Source organism: Cucurbita maxima, unplaced genomic scaffold, assembly GCF_002738345.1.
Source record: "Cucurbita maxima cultivar Rimu unplaced genomic scaffold, Cmax_1.0 Cma_Scf00016, whole genome shotgun sequence".
Taxonomy (NCBI): domain Eukaryota; kingdom Viridiplantae; phylum Streptophyta; class Magnoliopsida; order Cucurbitales; family Cucurbitaceae; genus Cucurbita; species Cucurbita maxima.
In genome coordinates, this window is record NW_019272032.1 from 4,177,927 (window position 1) to 4,205,333 (window position 27,407).

At 35.2% G+C, this 27,407-nt stretch overlaps 5 protein-coding genes across 14 annotated transcripts in view; 2 read left to right on the forward strand and 3 right to left on the reverse strand.

Moving 5' to 3' along the window:
* Window positions 1-297: 297 nt before the first annotated feature.
* Window positions 298-5,632, reverse strand: LOC111491410 (MOB kinase activator-like 1A). Of its 2 annotated transcripts, none has more exons than XM_023140327.1 (7): window positions 5,497-5,632; window positions 4,157-4,205; window positions 2,398-2,506; window positions 2,010-2,103; window positions 1,158-1,291; window positions 917-1,080; window positions 298-613 (listed from the first exon to the last, which is right to left on the reverse strand). In XM_023140327.1, exons 1-7 carry the CDS (start codon window positions 5,517-5,519, stop codon window positions 539-541), a joined length of 648 nt encoding a protein of 215 aa, XP_022996095.1. In that variant the 5' UTR covers window positions 5,520-5,632; the 3' UTR covers window positions 298-538. The 2 variants fall into 2 exon arrangements, with proteins under 2 accessions (XP_022996095.1, XP_022996094.1); XM_023140326.1 differs by having other exon boundaries at window positions 4,157-4,208; window positions 5,497-5,631.
* A 1,113-nt stretch (window positions 5,633-6,745) lies between these two features.
* LOC111491110 (cadmium-induced protein AS8) lies at window positions 6,746-10,986 on the reverse strand. Its single transcript, XM_023139866.1, has 4 exons — window positions 10,872-10,986; window positions 9,371-9,617; window positions 8,923-9,195; window positions 6,746-7,096 (listed from the first exon to the last, which is right to left on the reverse strand). Exons 1-4 carry the CDS (start codon window positions 10,872-10,874, stop codon window positions 7,083-7,085), a joined length of 537 nt encoding a protein of 178 aa, XP_022995634.1. The 5' UTR covers window positions 10,875-10,986; the 3' UTR covers window positions 6,746-7,082.
* A 492-nt stretch (window positions 10,987-11,478) lies between these two features.
* On the forward strand, window positions 11,479-13,640 carry LOC111491109. The gene is made up of 4 exons (XM_023139865.1): window positions 11,479-11,851; window positions 12,631-12,723; window positions 12,819-12,867; window positions 13,294-13,640. Exons 1-4 carry the CDS (start codon window positions 11,495-11,497, stop codon window positions 13,380-13,382), a joined length of 588 nt encoding a protein of 195 aa, XP_022995633.1. The 5' UTR covers window positions 11,479-11,494; the 3' UTR covers window positions 13,383-13,640.
* Window positions 13,641-14,690: 1,050 nt separating this feature from the next.
* On the reverse strand, window positions 14,691-19,089 carry LOC111491107 (probable methyltransferase PMT21). 5 transcript variants are annotated; one of them, XM_023139860.1, is made up of 8 exons: window positions 18,831-19,087; window positions 17,442-17,744; window positions 17,208-17,356; window positions 16,894-17,089; window positions 16,489-16,699; window positions 15,609-16,281; window positions 15,428-15,505; window positions 14,691-15,327 (listed from the first exon to the last, which is right to left on the reverse strand). In XM_023139860.1, the coding sequence occupies exons 2-8, from the start codon at window positions 17,718-17,720 to the stop codon at window positions 15,105-15,107; spliced, it is 1,809 nt and encodes a 602-aa protein (XP_022995628.1). In that variant the 5' UTR covers window positions 17,721-17,744; window positions 18,831-19,087; the 3' UTR covers window positions 14,691-15,104. The 5 variants fall into 5 exon arrangements, with proteins under 5 accessions (XP_022995628.1, XP_022995627.1, XP_022995630.1 ...); XM_023139859.1 differs by having other exon boundaries at window positions 18,855-19,086; XM_023139862.1 differs by lacking the exon at window positions 18,831-19,087 and adding an exon at window positions 18,171-18,315.
* Window positions 19,090-22,992: 3,903 nt separating this feature from the next.
* Window positions 22,993-27,407, forward strand: part of LOC111491031 (formin-like protein 14) — an 11,336-nt gene continuing 6,921 nt past the window's right edge. For 3 of the 5 annotated variants that reach the window (XM_023139756.1, XM_023139753.1, XM_023139758.1), the window contains exons 1-8: window positions 22,993-23,156; window positions 23,244-23,290; window positions 23,598-23,718; window positions 23,849-24,552; window positions 24,653-24,874; window positions 25,030-26,510; window positions 26,883-27,009; window positions 27,203-27,274. In XM_023139756.1, coding sequence (XP_022995524.1) covers window positions 23,646-23,718; window positions 23,849-24,552; window positions 24,653-24,874; window positions 25,030-26,510; window positions 26,883-27,009; window positions 27,203-27,274 — 2,679 coding nt within the window. In that variant the 5' untranslated portion in view covers window positions 22,993-23,156; window positions 23,244-23,290; window positions 23,598-23,645. Of the gene's footprint in view, window positions 23,157-23,243; window positions 23,291-23,582; window positions 23,719-23,848; window positions 24,553-24,652; window positions 24,875-25,029; window positions 26,511-26,882; window positions 27,010-27,202; window positions 27,275-27,407 lie in introns of all 5 variants that reach the window. The other 2 variants (XM_023139755.1, XM_023139757.1) reach the window with 2 other exon arrangements.

Below are 27,407 nucleotides of genomic sequence, written 5' to 3' on the forward strand. Positions count from 1 at the left end.
TCAAATGCTGGCATTTCTCAAAAAGCTGGAAAGGAAAACCAAAATATTAACAAAATCACAAGGTCTTATAAGGAAGAGAAAATAAAAAGATATCAAAATAAGCTACGAGTGACCATGTTGACAATTTGTTGCATTTTTTTTCGACATTTACGACATTTTCATGTCGGAAAGAACTAAAGTAGTATGCATAACATATTGCCACTCGTACCGATGAAACCTTCCAAAGTGCAAAAAATGTTGGATGGCAATGCAAACAAGAGAGTTTACACCATGCTCATAAGAATACATAAATAAAAGTTTACCAGCTCAAACAGTAACCTGTATTGAAATTTATGCAATTTGAAATGCCAACACCTCATGTGAGAAAAAGGAGAAGATACATTTAACCTAGCATCCACAAACTTAAAACATCCAAATACAGAACACATGTACACAATAAAACCACCATACAAACGCTACAGTAAAATGCAGAAAGTAATTGATTATTTCATTAGTTGTGTCTCTAGAATAGGTTTTCTGTCCAGTTATGCAAACCTGTTCAGTATGGAACAATAATGGATTCAATCAGCTCCTGAAGCGGAGCCAGCTCCCTTTTGTCAATTAAACCAAATTCCTGGAGAAATGGCACGGTAACGAGTAAGATTCTTGCCAGATACAAGTGTTCTAACCAAAAAACATGATTGTAATATGTCAAAGATTGAACAATATAAACCATCTTCCTCCTAACAATAACTTCTAGATTAAATGCCACTAAATTTCTTACTCATTGAGTTAACATGTTCAAGAACCGACCATAGCCATATAATTAATGTGCTTTCTGGACGTAATGGAAGCACTTGTTTTATAAAAAAAATATATAAACTGCCAGTAGAAATAATAAATTATAAAAATAAGCTAAATTGAATGGCTGACTTACATGGGTAAAAAGTATGAAATGCTTGAAGCATGTATTTAAATGTGCCTCCTCCTTGAGGCTCACAATTTTCTGAAAGTGAGAATGATAAATGTGGGCGTATACACGGAACAACCTTTTAAATATCGTCTTCACAACCTCCTTGAAGTTTGGAGGAAATGGCGTACCTAACAAAGGACATTGAACAATTAATAAGAATAATCCCAGAAACTCAACTATTTTAGCAAACATGGCTGATGATTACCAAGCTTTTGAGGGAATATTGATTCGTCATCGAGCTGAGATTCAATCCAATCCATTAAATATTCAACGTATTTTGAAGCAGAGACCTCAATAGGCTTTTTAATTTGTACACCATCAGCCCACCTATACTCATACCTGTAAAATTAATTTAAAACTTTTCTGAGGAACAGAGGATGGAGAAAAAATAAGAAAAAAAGATTCTCAAGGAAATTAGATAATCAAGCTCCATGTTCATACGTCAAAATAGGCATAATTTCTTGGAATGGACAGGGTTTGAAATGATCTAGGTATAAACTGAAACCATATTTAGGAGTTCAAAGAAACATTTCAAAACATAGAGAAACGTCATTCAAATGCAAGGATATCCATATAGTCAACATTCAGGTATAAGCACTCAAAACCCACACTAAAAAGTTCTACACCTAAATTTATTACAAATAAATATAGCAGTAGAATCAGCAAACAAGCGAATGACCCTACAAAATACACTATTTTTCCTTGTATGAACCATCAACCATATAATACAGCAAGCAACACTCAAATAAATTGAAAAATTCCTATATTCAGAAAGCATGCATGACAAGTTACTCAAGATAACTGTAGTCACACAAACAAGTCAAAAAAAAAAAAAAAAAAAAAAAAAAAAAAAAAAAAAAAAAAAAAAAAAAAAAAAAAAAAAAAAAAAAAAAAAAAAAAAAAAAAAAAAAAAAAAAAAAAAAAAAAAAAAAAAAAAAAAAAAAAAAAAAAAAAAAAAAAAAATTGAAATGATTGAAAGGACTGTCTTGTACAGAGTAAATTTCTAATTTGTGTTAAACATCAGAAGAAACTCGACTATTTATCCAGTATCCCGTACTTGGGTCCAGCAGTCATTGTAGGACAACTCTCAGGAGTACAGAACTCTGTGAGGGTTCCATATAGCAAATTCACCTGGTTGAAGAAATCCACAGCTGAAATAAAAATTCAACCGCATTTTAGAGATTGATTTTACGAAGGATCCTGGCTAAATAGAAATGGTGAAAACAACATGTTCTGTGTTGACTGGATAAAGAATGTAACAACATTCATCAAGTACAAGGAGAAAAGAACCAAGCGTTTATGAGAGACATAATAAGCAGAAGGTATGATAATACATAGTCACAGAAATTGTAAAACCATTAACCAATTCATAAAAAAGGGCTTATCAACATGAAAGATAGAACTGAAGGAGAGAGAACATAGAGAAGGCAGAATGTACAACTCACTGTTAACAGCCAGCCATTCATTCAAATCCTCCCCAGTTGGAAGTCTAACTGCTTCCCTCAAGTTTCCACTACCAAGAGTGGCATCAATATGCTTTCTGAGTTGAGCCCCCTGCAATAAGATAGAACATCAATGAAACACTCATCAAGAGAAGTTATCCTAATAGAGTACCTTAACGGAAGAAATACAAACAATTTTCATTGACCTACATTTGAAGATTTGCATCATTTAGAACAAGAATATATATCATATCCCGATCTAGAACTTTAGCAGTGGCCACTTGATCAAAATCAGACAAAATAAAACTACATCGTGAGAAACACAACTAATGGTTGATCTTTTCCCTGTCAAATAAGCCTTGAGAACAGTGTTGAATAATGAAATAACTAACTTGACATTTAAAATTATATGGCCCTGGTAATCAGAGCTTTATTATCTCAGCATATTTTCCAAGACAACTTACTTAGCCTCTTGATAAAGGTGGTTGGCCGGAACCACAAACTCCAGGCAAAAACTTGAGTGCAAAAATGCCTTCCAGGTTTGCTTGATAGAAAACCATACTTCTAAAATTTTGGTATATGAACCCATTGATACATAAAATCTGAATACTAGTCCACAGTTCAGACAGCTTTATAGAAGTCCAAAAGAAAACATCTAGATTTCCAACAAAAATGTCTGAAATTAGACCATTATCACAGTTGAGGTCTGCCTTCCAAACTAAGTAGCATCTTGACGACACCTTGCAAGAAGCTGAGTAGACATAATCAACACAAAGATTCTGAATTCTTTTTTCTTATTTTTTGAAATGGAGAAACATACTAAAAATGTTCAATCAAATTCTACCGTCTCCCACAGAAAAGTTAACACAAATGTACCTCGATGTGAACCAATTACAAAAGGAAAGTAGTTCTAAAAGAATTGAAATAGTCAAGTTTCAAACGAGCTCCATTCTCAAGGTTCAGGAAGGAGATATTCTTAGATTTTTCATCTGGTGGGAACATCACTCACTTTGCATCTCTCTTCCTTTCTTCTTCCTTGGGACCAATACCTTGCCCTAAAATAAGATCCTTCCAGCAAGGTTAAAAGACATGATACCCTGAATAATTAAAAGAGTTATTATGTGATTCAAGGAGACCGTTAACTTCCATTTCTTTCAGCACTAAGTTTGCTTCCACGGCTCAGGTCTCTTCCCCCTCATTGATGCAATGCCTCAAGTAAAAAAAAAATCCTAAATAATCCACTTCCATCCGTAGCTCAAACCAAAGACGAATATCACTTATCCTCATACAAAGGCAAAGAGCAACCAACATGGAAGATCAATATCAATGATCCTCACAGAAAGATAGAAAAGATCAGGATTAACCACCTTTCAGTTGCCTGTTATATCTAGCATTTGCGCCTACTCTTTTCACTGTTTCGGCTAACATTGAGATATAATTTCTGGTGAAGAGACCACATCGATGGTTTTTCTCATGGAATATAATAAAGAAAATAGGTCCTCACAAATCACCACTTATAGTTGGGAGGTCGTTTGAAACAAAGCAGATGCATTCATTACAAAAAGCAACAAATGAAGAGTGTTATAATATCACTTACATTTTTTTTTTTTATGAGAAACACATATTCCTTCATTTCATTGATAATCAAAAAAAAAAAAAAAAAAAAAAGGGGGCAAACATGCCAAAGGAATAACAAAAAACACTTCCAATGAAGTATGATGAAGTTAATGTTCCATCTTTATAAGTAATAAGGAGGCCAAACCTTACTCCCCGATGGTGCACTCTTTTTGGGGCGAAAAGTCCTTTGATTTCTGCTGCAAGACAATTTTTTGGGATGTATTACAGACAGCATATGTGGTTAAGGCATAAATAACACAGGCAAACACCAACATCAGCAACTAACTTTCACTCAATCGCGTAATAAAGATGCCATGACATTGTCAGAATAGTGAGAGCGACAAACGGGATAAGCAATAATTGTAAGCATAGGTTTGACTGTGTCATGTTTCCCTAATGCTGGACAACCATCCATATGTCACACTTCTTGTCATCAGGGACTCTTCATAAGAAGTAAAATCAAGCACCATAACCGTACCTAGGTTTTTTCTAACCTTCTTACCCTCAGATAAGTATTCCTACACGCAAGTTCTTTCTTTCAGATGGAAAACAAACTTATATTGACAAGGAAAAACACTCACAATCATGATGTGAAATTCACAGTTTTGAATTACATGGAATTGTTTTTCTAGCCATATTCTCACTGTTGATCTGATAATCTTTGTTGGTACAACTCTTTCTTCCTCCAAAGTAATTGACCTTTCATTCTAAAATAATTATCTAACGCTTCCCCTAAGGAAAACTTCCTGCAACACGCACAACTACGTAACCACAAAACTCCCCATCTATACAATTGGCATAGGTACTCGTAAATAACTATTCTGTCGCGACTTATACCCAAATAAAACCCACATCGTCCCAATAAAAATACGAACAAAAAGAAAGAAAAAAATAAAGAGGCAAATTGACAATCACTAACTGCTTTTCACGCACTCACAAATGAACACGGGGCAATTTGATACGAAAGTGAATGAATCACCGATTGATCGCCCATAAGAAGTTGATAGAATAATCCATCCAAAAAAACGAGAAAACAAAACAAAACAAACATCTTACAGTATGCTGTGAACCTAATTTCACAGGACAAAGACAAGCATGAACGACACGGTTATCTGATACAAATCAAGCATACAAAAATTGAAAACAAACTCACACACAGGGCGCATCTGCACATGCATGGGCAATTAACACGCATGTGCATCTGCACACGTTAACTAAAATTCAAGAAGCTCAAAATCGCATCAGAAGAACCAATTCCACACTCAAAATGGGATAAACAAGACAGAAGATCTGATGAAGCTGATAGAGAAAATCCCACGATCCTACTCAAACCATCAAAATCAAGGAACCAACTGAATTCCGGATCACCGGAAAGAGAAAAAAACGAACGCGAATGACAAGGAAGAGAAAGAGAAGGGAATTAATTAATCCGAAGAGGAAATTTAAAAAAAAAAAAAAAAAAAAACGTCAATGATTTCAATCTACCTGCCCAGACCGAAGAGACTCATCGCTTCAGAGACGGAAGAACAAGCGCGCGAGAGAGCTGGATTTCCGAGTCTCGCGTTATTTCGTTGAGCTGGAGGAAGAGAAAAAAAAAAGGCGCTAACCTTTGTCTTTTTGCATGATTTCCCCTCTACTTTTGGGGAATCTAAAACATGCCCCTCTTATTCCAACTATTTAGTGCGCTTCCCGTGTTTTTCTTCTCTCTCTTGTTTTTTTTCTTATTATATTTTAAGTTATAATTTACTGCTAAATATATATATATATATATATATTTTTTTTTTTTGGTACTTTTTTCAGCCATCTCTAATAACGGAATTAGGTTTGAATTTAACATTTCCACGTCATTTTTAATTATTAATATATGAACGGGTGTTTTCGACTCAAAATTTGACGTTACATAAATTAAATTAAATTAAATTAAATTAATTATAAAATATATAGCATTTTTTATTGCATTATTTTTAAAAATACACTTTTTTTTTCTTCTCTCTGTTAATATTATTGGAAAGTAAAGTTGTTTAAAAAAAATTAACAAAATTGACTAGGATACGTACATTTTTCAAGTTTCGTTTTTGATATTTTAACATTTTCAATTTTAATAATCAGATTTATATTAAAATAAAATAAAAGGCATAAATTGCAGAGCGACACATAATGGCCTCAATCTGGACAGATCAAAGCCAATTTCGAAGATCGGTTTGATTCTTAGACAGCGTTAGTATGAAGCAGAATAAAATGATGCATGAAATTCAAGCACATCAGGATTTGTATTCCCCTTGAATTCTGTTAGGAATCTCTCAAAATACATTAATTGGAGTGAGTGGTTGAGAGTTCTAAAACAAATTTAAATAATTTCTTAAATGGCATCTTTCGCTACAAGATTCAAACTTCGCAATTCAAATTTCCAACTTCTTGATCGAGAGTACGTATTTTAACCATTTTCATTGAGTCATTAATTTGATGAGTATAAACTAGTTACTGGAACTTTTAGACATAAGCCCAAACATAAAAGGAAGGACAAAACCGATCAAATCGAGTCGAACCACAAGATTGATTCGACATCTAAATGGAGCTGCTTACACTCCAAATCAGACTGAAATTAGACCCTTAATACTTTATTAAGATTAAAAAAAAAAAAAAAAGAGAGTAAAACAAAAGACAAATCAGATCAAATCGAGTCGAACCACGAGATTGCCTCGACATCTAAACGGAGCTGCTTACACTCCAAATCTGACTGAAATTAGACCCTAAATACTTTATTAAGAGAAAAAAACAAGTAAAAGGAAAGACAAAACAGATCCAATCGACTTGAACCACGAGATTGATTCGACGTCTAAATGGAGCTGCTTACACTCTAAATCTGACTGAAAGAAGATCCTAAAATACTTTATTAAGAGCAAAAAAGAGTATAAAGAAATATGCCTAAACAGTTACCAGCAGAAGCCAAGAAAGAAGAGGAGCATAACGGGTAAAAATAAAATGCTGAATATTTACTCACTCTTACTTTAGGTAACTGAAGCTAGCTATGTACAGCAAATCAGTATAGCAATAGCTCAGTGCTCAAGATGTTAACCTTTTGAACCTGCAAGAGAGACAGCTTTCACGAGTTACAACTATTCTGTAGCATTAAGTTATTATGGAAAGAACAAAGAACTTCAGAATAACATGAAGAAATTGCAATTTAAGGGGAAGTGCTACATTACAGTATTGCACAATCATCGAGACTAAAAATAAGGATATCCAGGTAGTGATTGAAGAAAAGGAATAAGATTAAGTAAATAGAAAATGAATAAGATACACAGATTACATAGGATGATTGTCCTTCTATTGAGGTGTGTCATTTTAGTACACTAGCATATAATATTGATGGACAAAGCCAGAGGAACGAACCAAGAAAGTAATTAGCATGAACCAAGATGTACAAGGCAGGTAATTTGCGAGTTCTTTTCATTGAACATCTTCAGACTAAGAACATAGAATATTGAATGGCAAAGCCAAAGGCACCATCAAAGAAAGTAATTATCCAAGAAAGTAGGTCGATGTTAGAAGTGTAAGGCTGGTAATTGTAAGAATACGCCAGTATACCAATTCCAGAGTGAGACATGATTACGTTTACTTATGCTAAAAGAGAACGAGGACAGAAACTAAAGGCACTGCAAGGACTTGAGTATGAAAACGAAGAGCGCTGGAAGTTGGTTCGGAGAGGGAATGGGACAATCATAAGGTGAACTAACTTCATTAGAATTAGAGATTTGTGTTAAGGGATAATAAATACAGAGAGAGCATGGACTGATGCGGAAAGGTAAGGTTCAAGGTTGAGTTTGGGGACTCTCCAAATCATCATTTTCTGAAACTAGTTTAGGACTTGGTAAAATTTTCCTATTGAGGTCCTCGATCACATAAGTGTTTCAATCACTTCTATATAAGGGAACGTCCTTACTTTCCTTTGAATACACTTTCAAAATAACAAGACAACACAAGAACTTGCAAAAAAAAGAATACTCCAGTCTATTTTAGGGGTCTAGTGAACTCTCCCAAGAGACTATTGTTCCATACACAGAAGACATGTCCTCCCCTACTCTCCTTCCAGCAATAATAAGCACACACACTCCCACATACAAGTATGACATTCCCCTTCCCACTAATCTACTGCGGGGTGGTTAATTTCGTTTCTACCTTTCCTAGGGTAAGTACGTATGAATGAAGGCCAAACATTCTACTGGGAATTTCAAGCTTTAAGTACAATTGAAATGGAACCACCTGAATGTCCTGAGGAAAATGCCTAGAATAAAGCATGGATCTCAGCTTGGTTAAGCTTACTGATACGGTGAAATACCTGAATGTATTGCTCCCGAAACATGGACGTACGACAGCAATGTATCTAGACCCTGCCCTTGAATTCCAGACCCAGCTTTTCCTTTTTCTGAAGTCACTATTGATCTCTTTTTTTTTCTTTTTTTCTTTTTTTTCCTTAAGTCACTATTGATCTTGTTCATTCCCAAATGGCCAACTTTTTTTTTTATTTACTTTCAGACTCTTTTATATTTATGATCCACCTTTACAAATGTATGAATGAACTTTAAATTAAAGGTCGTCTGACTGACCTAGGCTGGTAAAGTTTACAGCAGGTTCACTCCGTATCAATGAAAAAGCTATTCCATCTTACTATCATACTATAAAATGGATACAATTTGACCAGCTCGTATCATGCCTCAACTGAAACATTGGATTGTGAAGAGAACTAAAATATCAACACTCACCAAAATGAGAGAAGGAATTCAGATAAGAAAAACAATGAAGAATTCTGGTAAAACATTATTCCATTCCAATTGAAAACAATCAAATTCCTAGCAGGTTAGTAATTTTCTCAACCTGTTGAAGACGCAAAAAGAGAAAATATTGGATTACCTTTGTGAATGTGAGAAAGCCGATGACCTAATGTTCCTACAGTTTCACAAATAGACTTAGTAGGAATGGCTGGTAAGATCTTCTTATCAGGTAAATTAATCTTTTTGTCCAAGCACTCCAGCTTGATGTTTGTTAATCGTCTACTTGCTTCTCTTTGTAGCCCAAATATATGCTGTGTAAAGTCGTTCCATCCATTAGAAACAGAAAAAGTTGTGGATCGAAGACTGTTGGATTGGACTAATTCCACTGCTCCACTTCTTGTGGCCAGGGCAACTGTAAATTAGTAAACCCATCAACTGTTTCAGTAAAGGCTCGATTGGGAAGCTAGTCAATAGTCAAACAATCTCTTTAGCAGCATCGACACGAGTATTCCATGAAATAAGCATTTTAGTATTAATAGTGTTTAAAGAATAATGGAGTATAACAACAAAATGCCAGGATCGTGTACCATTGTAAGCAACATGATAAAGCGCATTTGCTGGAAGACCAATGCCAAGACCTGCAGCAGTGAATCCCACACAAAATCCGAGACCACATCCAGCACCAACATAACCAACTACTTCAGGTCCAAAACCAGGACCCCATCCAACACCACAACCCATGCCTATTCCCATCCCCCAAAATGCCCCGAGAGTTGGATGTACGGGATTCCATCTTTCGTATCTCCTGAATAAGCCTTTTATAATCATGTATACCTAGTTGAAGACATTAAAGGACTCATGGTATCATCAAATGTTCTTTTACAGACCCAATCAGTGTATTTGAATGACACAATTATAAAAAGTTCTATGCTTCCTCCATAGTAAAGAATATAGAAAATAAAGAGATGTATGTCTTTGTGTTCTGAGAACTTCACCCATGCTATTTTCAACGCTATCTGGTGTATAGATGAAAATATGGAAATTTTGTAGACAAAGAGCTACTTCAATATAAGTTGTCAAAAAGTAAAACTATTAAACACAACCAAATCCTTATACATGACCTAAATCAGCTTCAACTTGGATATTTTGACAAAATTTCACCAGTATTCAGTATATTCACAAGAAAAGAATACCATAGGAGTTTACAACTTGTTTCATTACTGAATAGTCAACAACTATGTATTACGTTGAAGAAAGTACATATGTGATGCGTTTTTTAATAGAAGAACCAAAAGGGAAAATGAGATTTTTTAATGAATAAGGCTTAATCTTTTATAAACCTGTACAGTTCCCAACTGTGAAGAACTACGAAAATGCATGTATAAATCAACAGAAAGAAATGACTGCTCCAAGCATTAAAGTAGCAACAGCCCATAATTGAACCTGGCTGAAGCAATTTAGTCAGCCTGATTAAATTTCTAACCAGCTTTTGTCGGACCGCATCTCACTCCCCGCGCCAAAAGGGATAAATCCAACAACATTGGGGAAGAAAGCGTTGCACATCTCAACTAGGATGAACTAGTTCCTATTATTATGCCTTCCTTGTTACTTTAATGTCACTACGAATTCCGCTATCAGGAAATTGGAGAATACGAGGAGATTAATACACGCCATCTCAAATATTATGATTTCAATTTGGTGCTTCACGATCAACAATTAGTCCGGATTTTCAACAACAGGCAACAGCTTAACATACGTCTAATTCCAACATTTACAGTTCCGTCACAGCAAAATGTTTCAAATCAGCAGGAGACCTTTCAATCTAGCTACATGAAATCCATTATCCCGAAATAAAACATCCCTACTCTCTTTCAAAACACTATTTCTCACTTCATTCCGCCATTTTTAAACAAACAAACAACAAATCATCAATAAAACAGCAAAAAAAAAAGGAAAAAACCAATCTATGACGCAGAAAATTCGAGCAATAAGAGCCACTCAAACTAACTACTTAAACCTACAGACAAAATTGCAGCAGAATAAACCAAAAACAAGATAAACGATGAATTAAAATAAGAATTCGCACACCATAAGAATGCAATCCTTCTATACTCGGTTGCTGTGATTCTTCTTCGCCGCTGCAAAAATCGCCCTGTGAATGGCGGGAGCGGGTTGGTCCGAAATAGATAAAACGCCCCGTAGGCGAAAAGGTGTTAAATTCAGTCATCTGCTTCTTTTTTTAAAAAAATAATATTATATTTGTAAGGAAATACAAATTCACCTTCAACTTTTCCTTTATTTGTGTAATATAGTTTTTATACCTATTTTAATTATAAGGAGAAAAAAAAATCAAAATTTATAGTTGATGAATATTTTCCTTTATTATTTAATTCCTTATTTATCTTATATTATATATATATATATATATATATATATATATATATATATATATATATATATATCATATGATTATAATGTATATGGGTAAAATGTCAAATTTTACGTTAGAATTTAAAAAAAAAAAATCTTAATAATATTAAATTAAATCTGGAAAATATCAATAAATTAAACTATAATGTAGTTATCGACCAGGATTTGCAACAATTTGAAAATAAATAAATAAAAGCGAGGGAAATGTATTTGCGTATAAATATTCCCGCAAAATTAAGCTATAACGGTTTGGAGCAAGGAAGCGAAATTGAGCCAAGAAGATGGGAAAGAACGGGGATCGAACTCGCCGGTCCTTAGCAGCGGAGCTTCTGGAAACGCCGCCGTTAACGCCTCCTTCGGCCACCGATTCTCCAAAGTCAGCGATCTTCAGCAGAAAAATTAACGGCAACGTAAGCAAGTTTCCGTCACCGGAGAATACCAACACTGCGAAAAACAGAGTCGCCGCTGGTCTCTTTAAGTCGTCTTCTCGAAATATTTCGAGCTTGAGTACTATATCTGATCTCAAGGATCTTGCGTCTTCACAGTTACACGATCTCAAGCGCCTCTTTGATCACTCTCACTCACAAATCGTTGAAGACCTTGAATCCTCAAACTCGCGCCTCCAAAAGCGATTCAAGGTATCTTTCTCTCTGTTTGATGATTTTGACGATGACTGCGAACTGCTGCACACACACACACACACACACATATATAGACTTTTTCTTTTTCATGCGATTTCCGCTGATTAGAATCCATAACTCAAGCTTTCGCTGTGGTTAAAGAACATGAGTTAGGTCAGAGGCAGTTATTATAGTTCAATCCTATTGAAATTAGTTTTAAAAAAAAAATGTCGCTGCCAACTTGCATTCACCGTTCCAATACGGAAGATTCCATCGGGCAGTAGTGAAAATTAGGCAGAAGAGAACACTATAAAGCTCTGCTTTCATATTGTGCTTAAACACGTAATACTGTAGCTATATAAACCGCTATCTATTTCATACCTTCATAACCATACTTTTAAGCTCTATAAACACAGTTTTAGTCTAAAACTCGAAGTTGAATGTAGAGGTCTGTACTTGAGAATTTTGGTTTAAAAGATAGAAAGATTGAACTGATAATTTCTATCACCTTGTTGAAATTTAGAACACTCTCGCTGACCATTGAAGTCTTGGATTATCGATATACAGTGGCTCGACATGCATAGTTTCAATCGATCTTTAATAAACATAATACAGGTTTTATGTTTAAGTCGTCTTTGTATGGACAAGCTAGGATACACGAATAAAGTACTCGTCGCTATCACTGAAATTTTATCTTGGATAGATGCATTTTCTTGATTTCTGTATGAATCTTCATTTGTCGCGGGAAGGATAAATAAGAAATTGATCTTGGATTGTCATGTCATTTAATTTAACAGATTCAAAGTCAAGCATGCCAGAAAATGATGGATGAAGCAGAGGAGTACAAGAAGATGTCTCAAAGAATTTATGAAAGTCAGGAAGCAATGAAGGTGCCTCAATCAAAAAATCCAACCTGCACCAATGTTTCCATGATTGTTATTTTTTCTGTGCCAAAAAAAGCTCACTCTGCTTCATTGTCCTCTAGGCTTCATATGAAGAGTTTTTGGCACATGAACAGGATAGTACATATCGGGGTACGTCAAACTTGCAACAATAATAATTAACTACGAATTGCTCCAAGATTATCTCAATCAATATAGATGTTCTGCTGAAAATGGCATATTGTACAATTTGAGAGTTTATTTTAGAATATTTACATGGAACTATATTTACTTTTTTATATTTATATATGTCTGTCAAATACTACTTAAGAAGTCGGAACACATGAAAGAAATTTAAATTTATGAAACAAATTTCGGATTGTTATAAAAATAGAATCCGACAATAAGAAGGTTCTGATATCCTTTTTCTAAAACCTTCACAAGCACTGATCAATATATTCATAGAACGCTTAGACATCAAAATGATATGGAGTTGGTGTAATTGATATATTCTCATTATTTTAGTTTTATCACTGCTATTTGATATTTGGAACTGTCTTTTCACTTTCGCATTGGCAGATTGCAAAACATCCATAACTGAAGTCTCGCAGTCCTTTGAGAGATCAACTGATGCTCTTCGCAGCCGTTTTGGGATCCCGTCTACCTAATCACTACCAATTGGCAGCAGCTTTATGGTGACGTTGGTGAGTCTACTAATCTAACATAAGTACAACATGTTCAGAATGGCAACATCACAAAGTAAGAACAGGCACTAGATGACAAATGATGGTTCGTTTCCTCATTTCCTTGCTTTTCACCGATCAAAGCATGTTGTTCTTATTGAAATTAACTAATATAGTTTGTGGCTCTAATATCTTAGAAGTGCCTTTTTTCCGGAAGCAAATATATTTCTTAAAAGTTACATTGATGAAATTTGTTTGGTCGTTTTCTTCTGTATATCTGTCCATAAGTTCATATAAGGTAAAGTGGATTATTTTGTCGTAAGAACCAAAGCATTTTCTTCTCCGCGCGATTCTCAATCAGTGTAGTTTAGAAGCTTTCGAAAATCTGTTTATGTTGTAACTAGTATATTTGTTGAATTAGCCAAGTGATTCGACGATGTCTCTTGAATTCCAATAATTCTATTCATTACATGTTATAGTTTTTAGACAAATAAACATTACTAATATCTTCACTTGGTAGTATAAACTAACCTCTAATATTATTGTTACATTTTAAATTTTCAGATCAATAACTATACGCGACGTCATCTGGTTCTCGAGCATATCTTCACTCAAGTATGTTCACTGTATATATTTGTGGTTCAATAGGCTTATATAAAAATATGCCAATTTTATCGTGTGCAAATCCTACATATTCTTGATTTCTGACATTTGGACAAATCGTCCTCTGGTATCCCTCTTGATTGAAATTGTTTTCTTTTTCTTTTTTTTTTCATTTTATTCAAAAATTATCCCTTACTTCCGTAGCTAGCTCTACCTGTAAGAATTTCATTTTCTAGTTTACTTCCGAAGCAGTTGAAAATGGTTTGGTTGTCGTGGACTAATGGTCACATGATTTGGTTATCTTGCTAATAACTTCCCAGTTCATCAAATAAAAAGCCTCTCTTGCTATAGTTTACGACCTTAACATTTGATGCTGAATCTTTAGCCTCAATGACCCACTTGCTGGGGCAGACCTAATAGACCATTGACCCATGTGAATTCAATTATACCTCTCCTTCCAGCCTCCTCTCTCTTTCATGACCATCCCAACACTTGTACCTTCACCGATGTTCAGTGAAAGTCGAATGTAAGCAAGTTGGCTCAGCTCAATTCGGATGCACTTGCCCACCTAACCAAAACGTATCAAAATGGCCAAAGTTAAGCCAACTTAGTTCGATTATTCTAATTGGAATGTCCTGTTATTCAGAGATATTAGATAATTTGTATTGCATCCGTTTACTTCTCTTCGGCTATACACAAGGAAATGATTATATTTAAAAATAACAAAAACAAAAACAACAATTAAAAGCCAAATCACAAGAATGGGCCTGCGGTTTGAACCCTTCAAGCTCAGCAGCCCAACAATTACTTCAATGTAGACGACAAAAAGTAGTATTGACCAGAAAAAGATGCATAGGAAAAGTTGGAAAATGACGCACAATTTGCCCCCTTACTAAAGAAAATAGCTATATGAAAGAGGCCCTGTAAAATAAATATAACCACGTTATTTGGTACCCGATTCTTCAATCGACGAAGAGGCGAAAGATCGTACTTTTCCCAGTATTTTGTAAGAATAAACTAATCTCATTGTGCTTCTATTGAACTTTCTTCTCTTTGATTCTCTAAGCGTAAGTACCTCGATTTGGTCAGCTTCTATTACTCCTGTCATCTTGATTTCCGGCTAGAAGAATACCAGAGTTTTTTATGGCAAATTAACATCTTCTCTTTTTCAGTACTGTATTCGGTTTCTTCTTTACGACATCCCCATCTCATCCCTTTAGCCATTGAGGCTACTGCATCTACGTAGTATCTTGACTCACGAATAATCGCATACCCATTAGGACGCAGGATTCGATCCATCTCCAAAAGCACATACTTCATCTCACATCTGCCAGGAATTCCAAATGATTAGAAACTCCCTTAATTGGACTACCTTTACAATCATCCATTTAACGAAAAAGATTTCAAAGCACATCAACTTTTATTACCTATGGCCTTCTGCAGTGAAAAGCCCATCAAGATGGAGCAGGTCATAAGTCCGAGGATACGTTGAAAATGCTTCACACCTGCCAAATTAGCCATTGCAAGGTAACCAAAAGTTTCACTCGTGTAAGTCTATGAAGACCAACCAAAAAGTATGCAGGAAAAGAAGTGTTGCTTTGGTTTTACCAGTCATGATAAGTTCCAATAAGGCCACGATCATAGACCACAGGAAGAGTATTAGCAGCGTAGGAAGAAACCACATTCATTACCCACAAGGGATCATCAATAATAGCAGCAGCAAAACCTCCATAAACTGTATTCATATCCATAACATTTCTGATCTTTTCAGTCCCAATTGCAGGAAGCAATTTCTTGTAATGTTTGGCTCGGACCATCCATTTACTATCATCGTGCTTGAAAGTGCCAGAACTGCCACCATAAACATCTGAAACTCGTTCGGGTGAGGTGTGCAAACGATCTGGCCATTTGGGGATAGCCATCAAACTTGTTCTCTTCAGTTTTGGGTCGGGAGAAACGACACAAGTACGCAATGGACTGTACCATGCTGAATCTGGTTCAAGGCTGTCGTCACACTTAGGAGGGTAAGCATCAGCAGCTATCTTGTCGAAGCAATTAGGATCAGTAGATTTCTGCCAAACGGCAATATCGTCTTTTTTGTTGTAAAGGGTAAAGCACATTGAAGTTAGGAGTTCCTGCAATTTTTCATAGTCTGATCTTTGTTCTTCTACAGTTGTATTCCATCCTCTCCAACGGTTTTCATAGTTGACTGGGGGACCAGACAGGACCCAAAGGCCTCCAGGACGAAGGATTCTGTTGATTTCTAGCAAGTAAATCCCACCTGAAAACAGAGTGTGATAATCAGAAATTTGAGAAAAAACATAACAATCGAGCTATCCAATTACTCGATTGAATATAGTGGTAAAACATTATCATAATCTATGTTCAATGAGTTTCTAATGATAGGTAAAACCCAGTTAGGCAATAACTCTTTGTTCTTATAAGAAATTAGGCATGATTCAATTATTTGAAAAAAACAGAAATTTACCAAATTCAGTCCATGGGATAAGGCATCTTGAGCAATGAGCCATATCAAAGGAGCTTGATGGGAATGGAAGTCGTTGTGTCGATATGATGCCAAGTATTGCTGGAATTCCACGTTCCAATGCAAATTGGACTTGAGCTTCATGGTTATCTCTTGGTGCAAGAGAAACTGTTAAAATTCCACGGTCTAGTAGATCTCCTCCCCAACTTGCAACCTAGAGAATGTGATTCATCTTAGGGTTCAAAACTTTTTGTGCCTCTCATTGATAAAATTTAGAATATGATCCTTAGGTGACCATGGAAAATAATCAATTGAAGCTAGAATTTTTTTTTGAAGTAAACAGTTAAAGTTTCCTCTAAATGCAAAGATGACAAGAAACCACAAGATGGAAATGAAAGTAGAACCTACCCCGCAGCCAGTATCAATGGCTGTTCGAATAGTTCCATCCTTCATTTCTGGTATAAGATCTTGCATCAGATCGACGTATGCACTAACACCATTTGGAAACATGGTTCCCCCACCAGGAAAGAGGAACTTTTCACCTTCTTTCCTCAGCCAATTTTGATTAGATTTCTGTTTATTGATCCAATCATATGGTACGTTCCTAAAGTCCAGTTAACATGAAATTAGTTAAAACTTAGAAGAGATGGAAGTTCAAAATCTATATAAGGGAGAAGATGTCCTCTGCAAAAAGAACTTCATGAGAAAAAAAAACATATTACCTGTACCAGCACTCATCCTTGCTTTTTGGCCATCTAATTGGTGGTTTATACCCATCTGGTGGTGGAATTAAGCATTCCTTTCTTTCGAACACGGGTGGACAATGTCGTTCCATGAAAGTAAGCCGATAAAAACCATACTTCTTCCATTTCTGCTCTCACAAGTGCAAATCAGATTACTGATATTTCTAGATATGAAAATTATGTAAGCACCAAAAATGTTAAAAAGGGATATACCCTTGGATCTGTGCAAGGAGTGTAATCTTGGTACTCCTTGCTGCATTCCTGAAAGACAACAGGTTTAAGTTGGAGAGGGGACACGACCGTGTCCCTCGATGGGGTGACTAAGTTTTCAATGTCCATGGCTGTATTGACATTGACTCCCTCTTTCTCAGAACAAAAGATTCCACCTAGATAGAATGAGAATCCACACAACACAAACAACAGAATTGTCATAGGGAGGACTCTTGCATTCTTGTCTTGCTTATGTCCTAGCTTCCCATCTCTATACATCATGATTCCCTATTAACAACCAACACCCTGCAAAAAATTCAAGGGGCCAGAATATTAGTCACTGTCTATATCATGCATTCATTATTTGTTATCTGAGTTATATTAATGCTTACATCTATTGATTAGCTTTGAAATGTTTAACATATTCTTAAGAACAGAAACTAAACAGAATTTCGACTTCCTTGCTAGAAAATACATCCAAAAAACTTAAGCCTGAAACAAATCCATTGAATCTACAAACAGCTAAAACACTCAACAGAAAGCAAAAGCTACCCTTACAAGTTACAATCTGAAAATATGGAGAAAACAACAGATCCAGTTAGTTTAATCTTGAAATCATATCTTCAGATAAGGGAACATTAAAGAAAAAAGCTAAGGAAATCAAATTGTGAAATGAAGAACATGAAAGAATGTAAAGTGCAGCTGTAAAATTAACATCCGACAACAACCGACAATTTCCACTTTCTTTTGCCCCCCCCTTGATTGGAATTTTCACACATGGTGTTGGGCCCCCAAACACACAAAGGAAACCCACCCCTTGAATCCAAGTATCAATAAGAGAAATTGAAAACCAATTGAATTGCCTCCCCCCTTCCCCTTTGATTTGCCAATGTCAAGATGGTGATTTCTTTTTTCTTTTTCTTTCTTCTTTTTTTTTTTTTTTTTAACAAAGAAAAATAAAAGGAACTAGAGCTTCTCAGAACATGAAGCAAATCAGCCAAGTATTTGCTCAAAAATAACAAAACCAAAAGAAATGGACGAGAGAAAGTATCTGTAATTCCCCCAAGATCAATCAACAATGTTAAAGAAGAGGAAAATACCCAGAAGAGTTTTTAAAAAAATAGTCAAAATTAAGACACACGGGTAAAAAAAAAAAAAAAAATCTAAAAATAGGAAGAATAGAAAAGAACGGTGAAGGAAGCGTCGATGGTCAGATCTGTTGTGGAAGAAAATAGAATGGAAAGGCCATTTTCTAGGACACACTAGAGAGCTTCAAAGAGATAAATGTGACAAAACTTAGAGAGAGAACAAGATGAGACGAAGGGTTTAAGAAGAGAATAGACAGAATGCTGTCCAGAGAAAGGGAAACAAGAGAGAGATCTGAGCTTTAACCTGAAACTGAAAGAAAGAGTTCACCTTTTGAGTGTGTTAAGCCTTCACCCAAACCTGGGAGCGAACAGAAGAGGCCCAAATCTCTCTCTGGTTTCACTGTCCCCAGAGAAAGAAAGGGGGACTGTACCAGCAAGTGAGAGAGAGGAGTGTGTATCTGTGTGTGTTTCTCCCTGTCCATGGAGGTGAAGCTTTAAATAAGTCAGCTCCTCGCCCGTCCCCACTTCCACGTCCCTTCCTTCCTCTCAACGGGGTGTCTGTATCTTCATTCACTTCTTTAAATCTATTTTCCCATTGGTTTTCCTGGCAGTAGAGGTCGAATTAAGGATGTATGGGTACCTACACAATTAATAATTAAATAGTTCTTACAGAAGGATAGATACGCCGTAAAATTTACGGTCCCTCGTGTCCATTTTTTAAGAATGTTTTATAGGTAAAACTTAGTATATATATGTAGAGATTGATTAATAGCTAATTCATGATGAAATATCAAAAACTGCAGGCTATATAGATACAAAATAACTCACTATTTCTTTATCTATTTTATTTATTTACTATATGTTTTATTTTTCTAAATGCCTATTGTCCATAAAGTTTCTTATTTTTTTGGTTGCTAGAATAAAAAAGGAATTGAAGTCATTAGCGTTTTTTTTTTTTTTTAATTCTATAAATTTTTTGATATCTTAGGGTTCGTTTAATTGGTTATCTAAAAATATAGATTTTGAACCCATTAAACATTTTAAAATTTGAACTTTTTTATTGATTAAACATACTTGACTTGTTTTCAATCTAATTCTTTTATTATTATTATTATTTTGCCAAAACCCAAGGCTTTTGTCTTATAAGATGAATTGCTATTTTGTAATTTTTGTAGTCAGTAACAATCCATCGTACAAGGGAGAGTTCATATTTCCCATTTCCATAGTTTTTTTTTTAATTATTTTTTTACCTGTTCTAGTAGTTAATCTTTGTTGGATGATGAAAGTCCCACATCGGCTAATTTAGGGAATGATCATGGGTTTATAAGTGAGGAATACTAACTCCATTGGTATCAGGGCCATGCCCTAAACTTAGCCGTGTCAATAGATTGGCAAAGTCAAAAATGACTAAGACTCCTTGACTCCAAAGGAGTCAAGCCTCGATTAAGGGGAGGTGTGAGGGGAGGTGTTGGGTTAATTTAGGGAACTCCAAAAAGGAGTCAAGCCTCCTTGAAGGTACGAAGGAAGTCAAAAATGACTAAGACTCCTTGACCATGCCCTAAACTTAGCCGTGTCAATAGATTGGCAAAGTCAAAAATGACTAAGACTCCTTGACTCCAAAGGAGTCAAGCCTCGATTAAGGGGAGGTGTGAGGGGAGGTGTTGGGTTAATTTAGGGAACTCCAAAAAGGAGTCAAGCCTCCTTGAAGGTACGAAGGAAGTCAAAAATGACTAAGACTCCTTGACTCCAAAGGAGTCAAGCCTCGATTAAGGGGGAGGTGTTGGATGATGAAAGTCCCACATCGGTTAATTTAGGGAATAGTCATGGATTTATAATCTAATTTAGGGAATCGTCTAACAATCTTGTCGTGGTCTGCTTTTAAAAAAGTGTGAACCAATCTCTTTTTTCAGAAGAGAATGAGAAACGGAAAAAAAAATATATTGTTTCAATTTTAAAATAAATTGCACTCTTTTTGACAAAAGTATTAAAAAAATACTTTAAATTATTATTAAGTGCACATCTCTTTTTTCTTTTTCTTTTTTTTTTTTCATTTTGACATGCTTATTTGAATATTTAGGGTAGCTTTTATTTTCATCTATAAATTTGGAGACAACATTACTAGTGACAATGAAGCCTGTCCAAACCCTTATTCCTCCTCAATAAGTCTGTTTCCAATCTTAATTTTCTAAACAAATAGAAAATAATTATACGAATGGTAAATATTTTAGGAGTTTAAATTAAATTTTAAAAAGAATCTCAAAGTAAATGACTAAAATGCCCATTATATATATATATATTATAAAAAAATCCAAATAAAATATGTGATTTATTAGTGTCTCAGAATTTGTAGCCTCTATTAATTAATTTATTACATTCTAATGTGTAAAGTACACAACTGCACCACACTCTGACACATTTTTTTTCTTTTTTTATCTTTTAATTAATTTGTTAACAGAAACTGTCTAGTGGCAATTAAACAAATTTGTAGATAGTTTTTTAAAAAAATTTGCATGAAAATCTTATATTTGTGACATTCATAGAATATTATAACCTAGTTTTCAGGTAATGATTACGTGATGGAATAAAATAATGAGCCATAATTATGTATTGCAGGGTACGAGGTATAACTATGATTTCACATAAAGTTGTTTCTATACATAATTGTAATGTAATACACGTATTTCTTAGGGGTACTTTAGGATTTTCACATCTGTATATTTTAATGTATTTGAATTTTGACTTTACATATTAAAAATTGTTATTGAAACCATGATTAAATTTTGAGGATTCTATTTGTAAATAGTTTTTATATTTTCAAAATAATTTATTGAGTTAGTTATTTTACCTAACAAAATCTCTATTTTGTTTTTATCATAAATAAAATTCTTTTAAATATAAATTCTAAGGGTCCAATTTAAAATGTTGACTTGAGTTTTTGTCCCCTTTATGAAACTTAGACATTTGAGTTTTTTTATTAGGTAATTGCCTCTCTTTTCAATCTTACAATAATGTTTGAGATAAAATCAATAATATTATAGATAAAATTAGAGGTTTATATTAGTCGAGAGACTTTTTGAGTTAGTTGGATTGGCGACGAACAAATGAATAAAATTTTAAGAATTTATATTTGTCCACCAAATAGATCATATTAATAATTAAAAATTTACCAAATTTAAATAATAAAAAAAAAAGCAAAATAATAAGAATAAATAAAATAAAATAATAATAAATAAATAATAATAATAAAAAGCCTTCCATGTGGAGGATGCTAAAATGTTGATTTAAACAAAGTTTCGTCGGTGACATTGACTGCAGCATTGATTTTTAATTAATGTTCTTTTATCCAACATTTTCTTCTTCCCATGTTTTATTATTATTATTATTATTATTATTATTTCCCCCCTCCCTCAATGAAATCCTCTCTGCAATTTTTTTTTTCTTTTTTTCCTCTCGCCGACACTGAAAAAATGCAATTAAATATATATATATATTTTACCTAATTTACACATAATTTGCTTCGGAATATCCTCTTTAATTTTAAATTTTAAATATTTGATTACATCCCGTAAATTTCTCATAATTTACAATGACTTTTTAAAATCCTTTTATTTGTAATATTCTTTGAATAAATAAAAAAAATTGACAAATTTCAACGGTCAAAACTGACGTGGATAAATGCAGTGGTTAGACCCTCCATGTTTTTGTTCACACTATGAAACCGGCAAACCGACGTCTAACATTCACTAAATCTTTTATTTCTTTTTTTAATTAAAAATTGGTACAAATAAATTTCTCACTCTCCAAGAGAGCGCGTGGGATGGAAGAAGCTTCCAAGCCACGTCCCTTTTTCTATATATATATATTTTAATTATTTTCTTCCCGCTCCCAAACACGTGACTTGCACGCATACCCATGAAACGACGTCGTACCGCCTCGAAGCATGTTTCAAAAAATACCTACATGTGTGTATATATATTATTTATATAATAGTAAGAAATAAATCCGTTAAAATGTTTTCTATTTACTTGGTAATGATTTTTTATATTCTAATTTTTTTAATGGGTATAGATCAATTTATGGAAATAAAATTTTTAATTAATATTACGAAATTCATTAAATGATGTTTTACCATAGCACGGTTTTAAGGTAATGAAATGATCTTAATTTAATTTAATATTACAAAATTCATTAAATGATGTTTTACCAAGGTAATTAAAAATTAATTTAATATTACAAAATTCATTAAAATGCATCCATCCAAAAAAACAAAATTAAAAAATATTTATCAAATTTTCTAAGGTAAAAAGGATTTTTATAAAACTTTTTAAATTTGATATATTATTTAAAGAAAAATTTAAGATTTTTAAGCCAAAATTTAACTATTTTTGAAGTTAAAAAATGGATAAATAGTATTAAAACAAAACGCGCGAATAGTTTCTATAATTGAGAAAGTTAGCAACAAGAGAGAGAAATCGAAGGAAGAGGAAGAGGGAAGAGGGAACTATAAATTGGAGTCGACTACAAAGCTGGAGTTTCGCTGTGGCGGCGTGGGGTCCTCTCTACTTTCAAATTCTCCAAAATTCCCAATTCTCCCTCTCCAATTTCCTCCGTGTTCCACCGCTCGCTCCAGGTTTCGTTCTTCACATCTCTAATTTCCTCAATTTTTTGTTCCTGTTCTTTGATTTTGGTTTCATTTTCTGCGTTTCGTTCGATATAGGAACATTCTATGCTGCCTTTCTTCCTATTTCTCCTTCCCATTGACACGTATGTCTTTTCTGGAACTGAAGTGGAGTGATAGTTCGTTCTCATTGTAACGATGTGTGATCTCTTTCTTGTTTCGGAATTGAGAAATTAATAATATGTTATCTACCTCCATTGAGTGCGTAGTTTGTATGTAGGCTTAGATTCGTACATTTCTCGTCTCTCAGTGGTAAATTTGTTGAGAAGTATCGAAGATAAATGAAAGATGATGGAGAATTGTACTAGGGAATGTTTGCCTTTAACTTGCTTATATGGATGCATTTAAAGAAAGTTGTCTAACGATTGATGATTTAAGTTGCTCCTTTCGCAGCCTTTAGCTCTGTGGCGTATGCTCGCGGGTAAATTATATTAAACCAAAATGTCCCTCCTCAGTAGATTCTTTTACAGAAGACCCCCAGATGGGTTGCTCGAATTTGTTGAGCGAGTATACAGTAAGTGAAACCTTTATTGCAATTCTCAATTTGTGACTTTATTTCATTTTCTTTTTCTGTGCGATATTTCTCATTATGAAATTGGCTTAATATGTTCTCATTCGGTTGTCAATTCCATGAATCCGTGCAGTTTTCGATTCGTGCTTTTCCACTGATGTATTGCCCGATGGTATGTACCAAATATATCTGCATGAAATCATAAACGAATTACATGAAGAATTCCCAGACTCCTCCTTCCTTGCATTTAATTTTCGTGAAGGAGAGAAAATGAGCCAATTTGCAGAAATGTTGTGCGAATATGATGTCTCTGTGATGGATTATCCTCGACAATATGAAGGGTGCCCTCTTCTTCCATTGTCTTTAATACAGCACTTCCTACGTGTTTGTGAAAGTTGGCTTCTGCTTGGTAATCAACAAAATATCATTCTTCTCCACTGTGAGAGGGGAGGTTGGCCACTCTTAGCATACCTTTTAGCTAGCTTTTTGATTTATAGAAAATTGCACAGTGGTGAGAGGAAAACTCTTGAAATTGTACATCGAGAAGCTCCCAAGGGGTTTTTGCAGCTCTTGTCACCATTAAATCCATTTCCATCTCAGCTCCGCTACTTGCAATATGTTGCAAGGAGAAATATAGTCTCTGAGTGGCCACCACCTGAGCGAGCACTCTCTTTAGATTGTGTAATTCTTCGTGGTGTTCCAGGTTTTGATTCTCAGAATGGCTGCAGACCAGTTATTCGTATCTTTGGGAGAAATCTTTTCAGTAAGGGTGGGCTTTCCACACAAATGATTTTTTCCATGCCCAAGAAAAATAGGGTCCTCCGTCATTACCGCCAGGTTAAAGCTTGATAGACTGAATTTCTACATTTATTTTGTAGACCACGACTTCATATTTTTAGATGTGTTAACTATGCTTCGATGGAAGTTTTGATTGCAGGTAGACTCTGATGTGATTAAAATAGATGTGCAGTGTTTGGTTCAAGGAGATGTAGTGTTGGAGTGTTCACATTTGGAACCAGAACCAGAAAGGGAAGTTATGATGTTTCGTATAATGTTCAACACAGCATTTATTCGATCAAACATACTGATACTAACTTCTGAAAATTTGGACATTCTTTGGGATTCAAAGGAACGCTATCCAAAAGGCTTTCGAGCTGAGGTTGTATTTTAAGTCATTTGGAGAATCTCATTAATTGATGTCTTGCTTTTTACTATTTATTACCATAAGAGATAAACATCTTAATAACTCTGATTTAATGATGTCTCTTTTTTTTATCTGTAGCTGTCCATCTAATTAATTACTTTTTAAATTAGGTTTTGTTTGGGGAGGTAGAATGCATTTCCCCTCCAAGGGCTCCAACCACAATTTTGAATGGCGAAGAGAAAGGTGGATTACCAATTGAAGCTTTTTCCAGGGTTCAAGAACTTTTTAGTGGTGTGGATTGGATGGATACCAATGATGATGTTGCCTTGTGGCTACTGAAAAATCTTTCTGCCTTGAGTGACGTGAAAGAATTGTCAGGATGGCAAACTAAAGCAAGTTCATATTCCTCGCCCGTGGATTCTGAAGAGGAAAATAATACGTCTAGCACTGCTGACAGTTCAGATGAAGTATTCGATAGTATGACAAAGTCCTTCGTTGATTTAGCTTCTGCCAATTTTACAATTCCAGCTCTGGTACGTTCTTCTGAATTATTGTCTGGCAAGATCGGTGCTACTGAAGTGAATGTTTCATCAGAGTCTCCTCAAACTTTTGATGAATGTCAGGATGAGGTCTTTTTAAATAAAGAATCTCTACCGTCTTCATCACCTCCATTATCTTCTCATAGCTCCTCACCCCCTCCTATAAGTTCTTTAATGCCATCACAACTGTTGCCTCCTAATGTACCATCTACCGATGTTAGTGGGGAACTTGTCTCGAACAAGATGACACCCACTGTTAAAGTGATTCCTCCTCCGCCACCGCCACCCCCACCACAACCTTTTTCTTCATCTCATAATAAACCTCATGTAGAAACTTCCATGAGTTTTGACTCCACGTCCATAACAGTGCATGGGATACCCTCTCCTTCGCTTTCACTTGTTCATAAATCCTCTAGTGCTCCTCCACCCCCACCTCCACCTCCCCCTCCCCTCCCAAAAACAACTGGTGTTCCACTGCCACCTCCTGCTTTTGTTGAAAAATCTTCTAGTGCTCCTCCACCTCCCACTCCACCTCCAGTTCCGAATTCTTTTGGTGCTCCCCCGCCTCCACCTCCACCTCCACCTCTAATTCCAAAATGTTCTAGTGCTCCTCCACCTCCTCCTCCGCCTCCAATTTTGAAATGTTCTAGTGCTCCTCCACCTCCACCTCCACCACCTATTCCAAAGTCTTCTAGTGCTCCTCCAACCCCACCTCCTCTTCCAGAATCAAATCGTGGCATGACACCAGTTCCACCTCCTCCACCACCAAAACCTCCTGGTGTTGAGCCACCAAGTCAGGGTACTAAACCAACTAGGCCTCCTCCACCTCCTCCACCAACAAAGGTGTTTAGTTCTAATCCTCCGACAAGTCGTGGTGCTACACCAATGCCACCCCCTCTGCCCGGATCAACACGGTCAAATGTACCACCCCCTCCTGATGGAAGGGGGAAATCTTCTCCAGGATCAACAACTCAAGGAAGTGGTCGAGTTGCTACGGGAGCTGTAAATGCTCCAAAGAAAACCACTTTGAAACCATTGCACTGGGTAAAAGTTACTCGAGCAATGCAAGGGAGTTTATGGGCTGACTCACAAAAGCAGGAGAATCAATCAAGGTACACACCAAGCATGAACTTTTTGAGTTTTCTACTGATTGGAAGTTCCACATTGGTATTTTAGATTGTAGAGCATGTACTTTATTCAATATCCAAAGTTTTCTTAATTTGATCCCTGCAAATAATAATAATAATAATAATAATAATTAATTAATTAATAAATAAAGGTTTGTTTTTATGCTTTGATCCATTAATTTCCTAAATAAATAAAAAAAGCTTTGTTTGTGGACTTTTATTTTGAACTTATTTGAGGTTCTCTATTGTGTATTTGTCCCTTATTTTCTATTTTTACTCGTATCATCTTGGCTGTCTTACTATTATTGAGTTGCAAGGGTTTTCCTATTATTCTCATTCCAAGTGATGGTCTTACAGGGCCCCAGAAATAGACATCTCTGAACTTGAAAGTCTATTCTCAGCAGCCTCTGCATCTGATGGAAGTGGCAGCAAAAGTGGAGGACGACGTGCTTCCAACATCAACAAACCTGAAAAAGTGCAACTGGTTAGTCATTTTTCATTCGTTCTTATTCATCCTTAGCGTCATTCTTTTATGTTTCATATTTCCTTCTCATGATTTTGGTTGATGGAGTTCAAGGAAGGGAGGTGGTTTGCAAGGAGCATTTGGTCATTTTCTTGTTTTTATTTGGCTTTTTTTGGGGTCAAATTTGTGATGTGGTTCTATTTCATTTTGTCAGATTGACCTACGGAGAGCATATAACTGTGAAATCATGCTCTCAAAAGTAAAGATTCCCTTACCGGATATGATAGTAAGTGAATATTCTTTCCATTATGTTTCATTTGCTATTTCAATTGATGGGTTGAACATAAATTAGCTTCTTGGGTTTTGCCTCTTCTATTGAGAGAGAGAGAGAGAGAGAGAGAGAGGGGGGGGGGGGGGGG

Excerpts from the sequence above, each read along its gene's own strand:
- LOC111491410 (XM_023140326.1), bottom strand. The coding sequence starts at position 5,519 with ATGAGTCTCTTCGGTCTGGGCAG. Across the intron at positions 4,209-5,496 it reads AGTCTCTTCGGTCTGGGCAG|CAGAAATCAAAGGACTTTTC; the intron begins GTAGATTGAAAT and ends ATTGTCTTGCAG. Across the intron at positions 614-916 it reads ATTTCATACTTTTTACCCAT|GAATTTGGTTTAATTGACAA; the intron begins GTAAGTCAGCCA and ends CCATTTCTCCAG.
- LOC111491110 (XM_023139866.1), bottom strand. Across the intron at positions 9,196-9,370 it reads TTATCATGTTGCTTACAATG|TTGCCCTGGCCACAAGAAGT; the intron begins GTACACGATCCT and ends ACTAATTTACAG.
- LOC111491109 (XM_023139865.1), top strand. The coding sequence starts at position 11,495 with ATGGGAAAGAACGGGGATCGAACTCGCCGGTCCTTAGCAGCGGAGCTT. Across the intron at positions 12,724-12,818 it reads AAAGTCAGGAAGCAATGAAG|GCTTCATATGAAGAGTTTTT; the intron begins GTGCCTCAATCA and ends ATTGTCCTCTAG. Across the intron at positions 12,868-13,293 it reads ACAGGATAGTACATATCGGG|ATTGCAAAACATCCATAACT; the intron begins GTACGTCAAACT and ends TCGCATTGGCAG.
- LOC111491107 (XM_023139860.1), bottom strand. The coding sequence starts at position 17,720 with ATGATGTATAGAGATGGGAAGCTAGGACATAAGCAAGACAAGAATGCA. Across the intron at positions 17,090-17,207 it reads AAGGATGAGTGCTGGTACAG|GAACGTACCATATGATTGGA; the intron begins GTAATATGTTTT and ends ACTGGACTTTAG. Across the intron at positions 16,282-16,488 it reads TATCCCATGGACTGAATTTG|GTGGGATTTACTTGCTAGAA; the intron begins GTAAATTTCTGT and ends CTCTGTTTTCAG.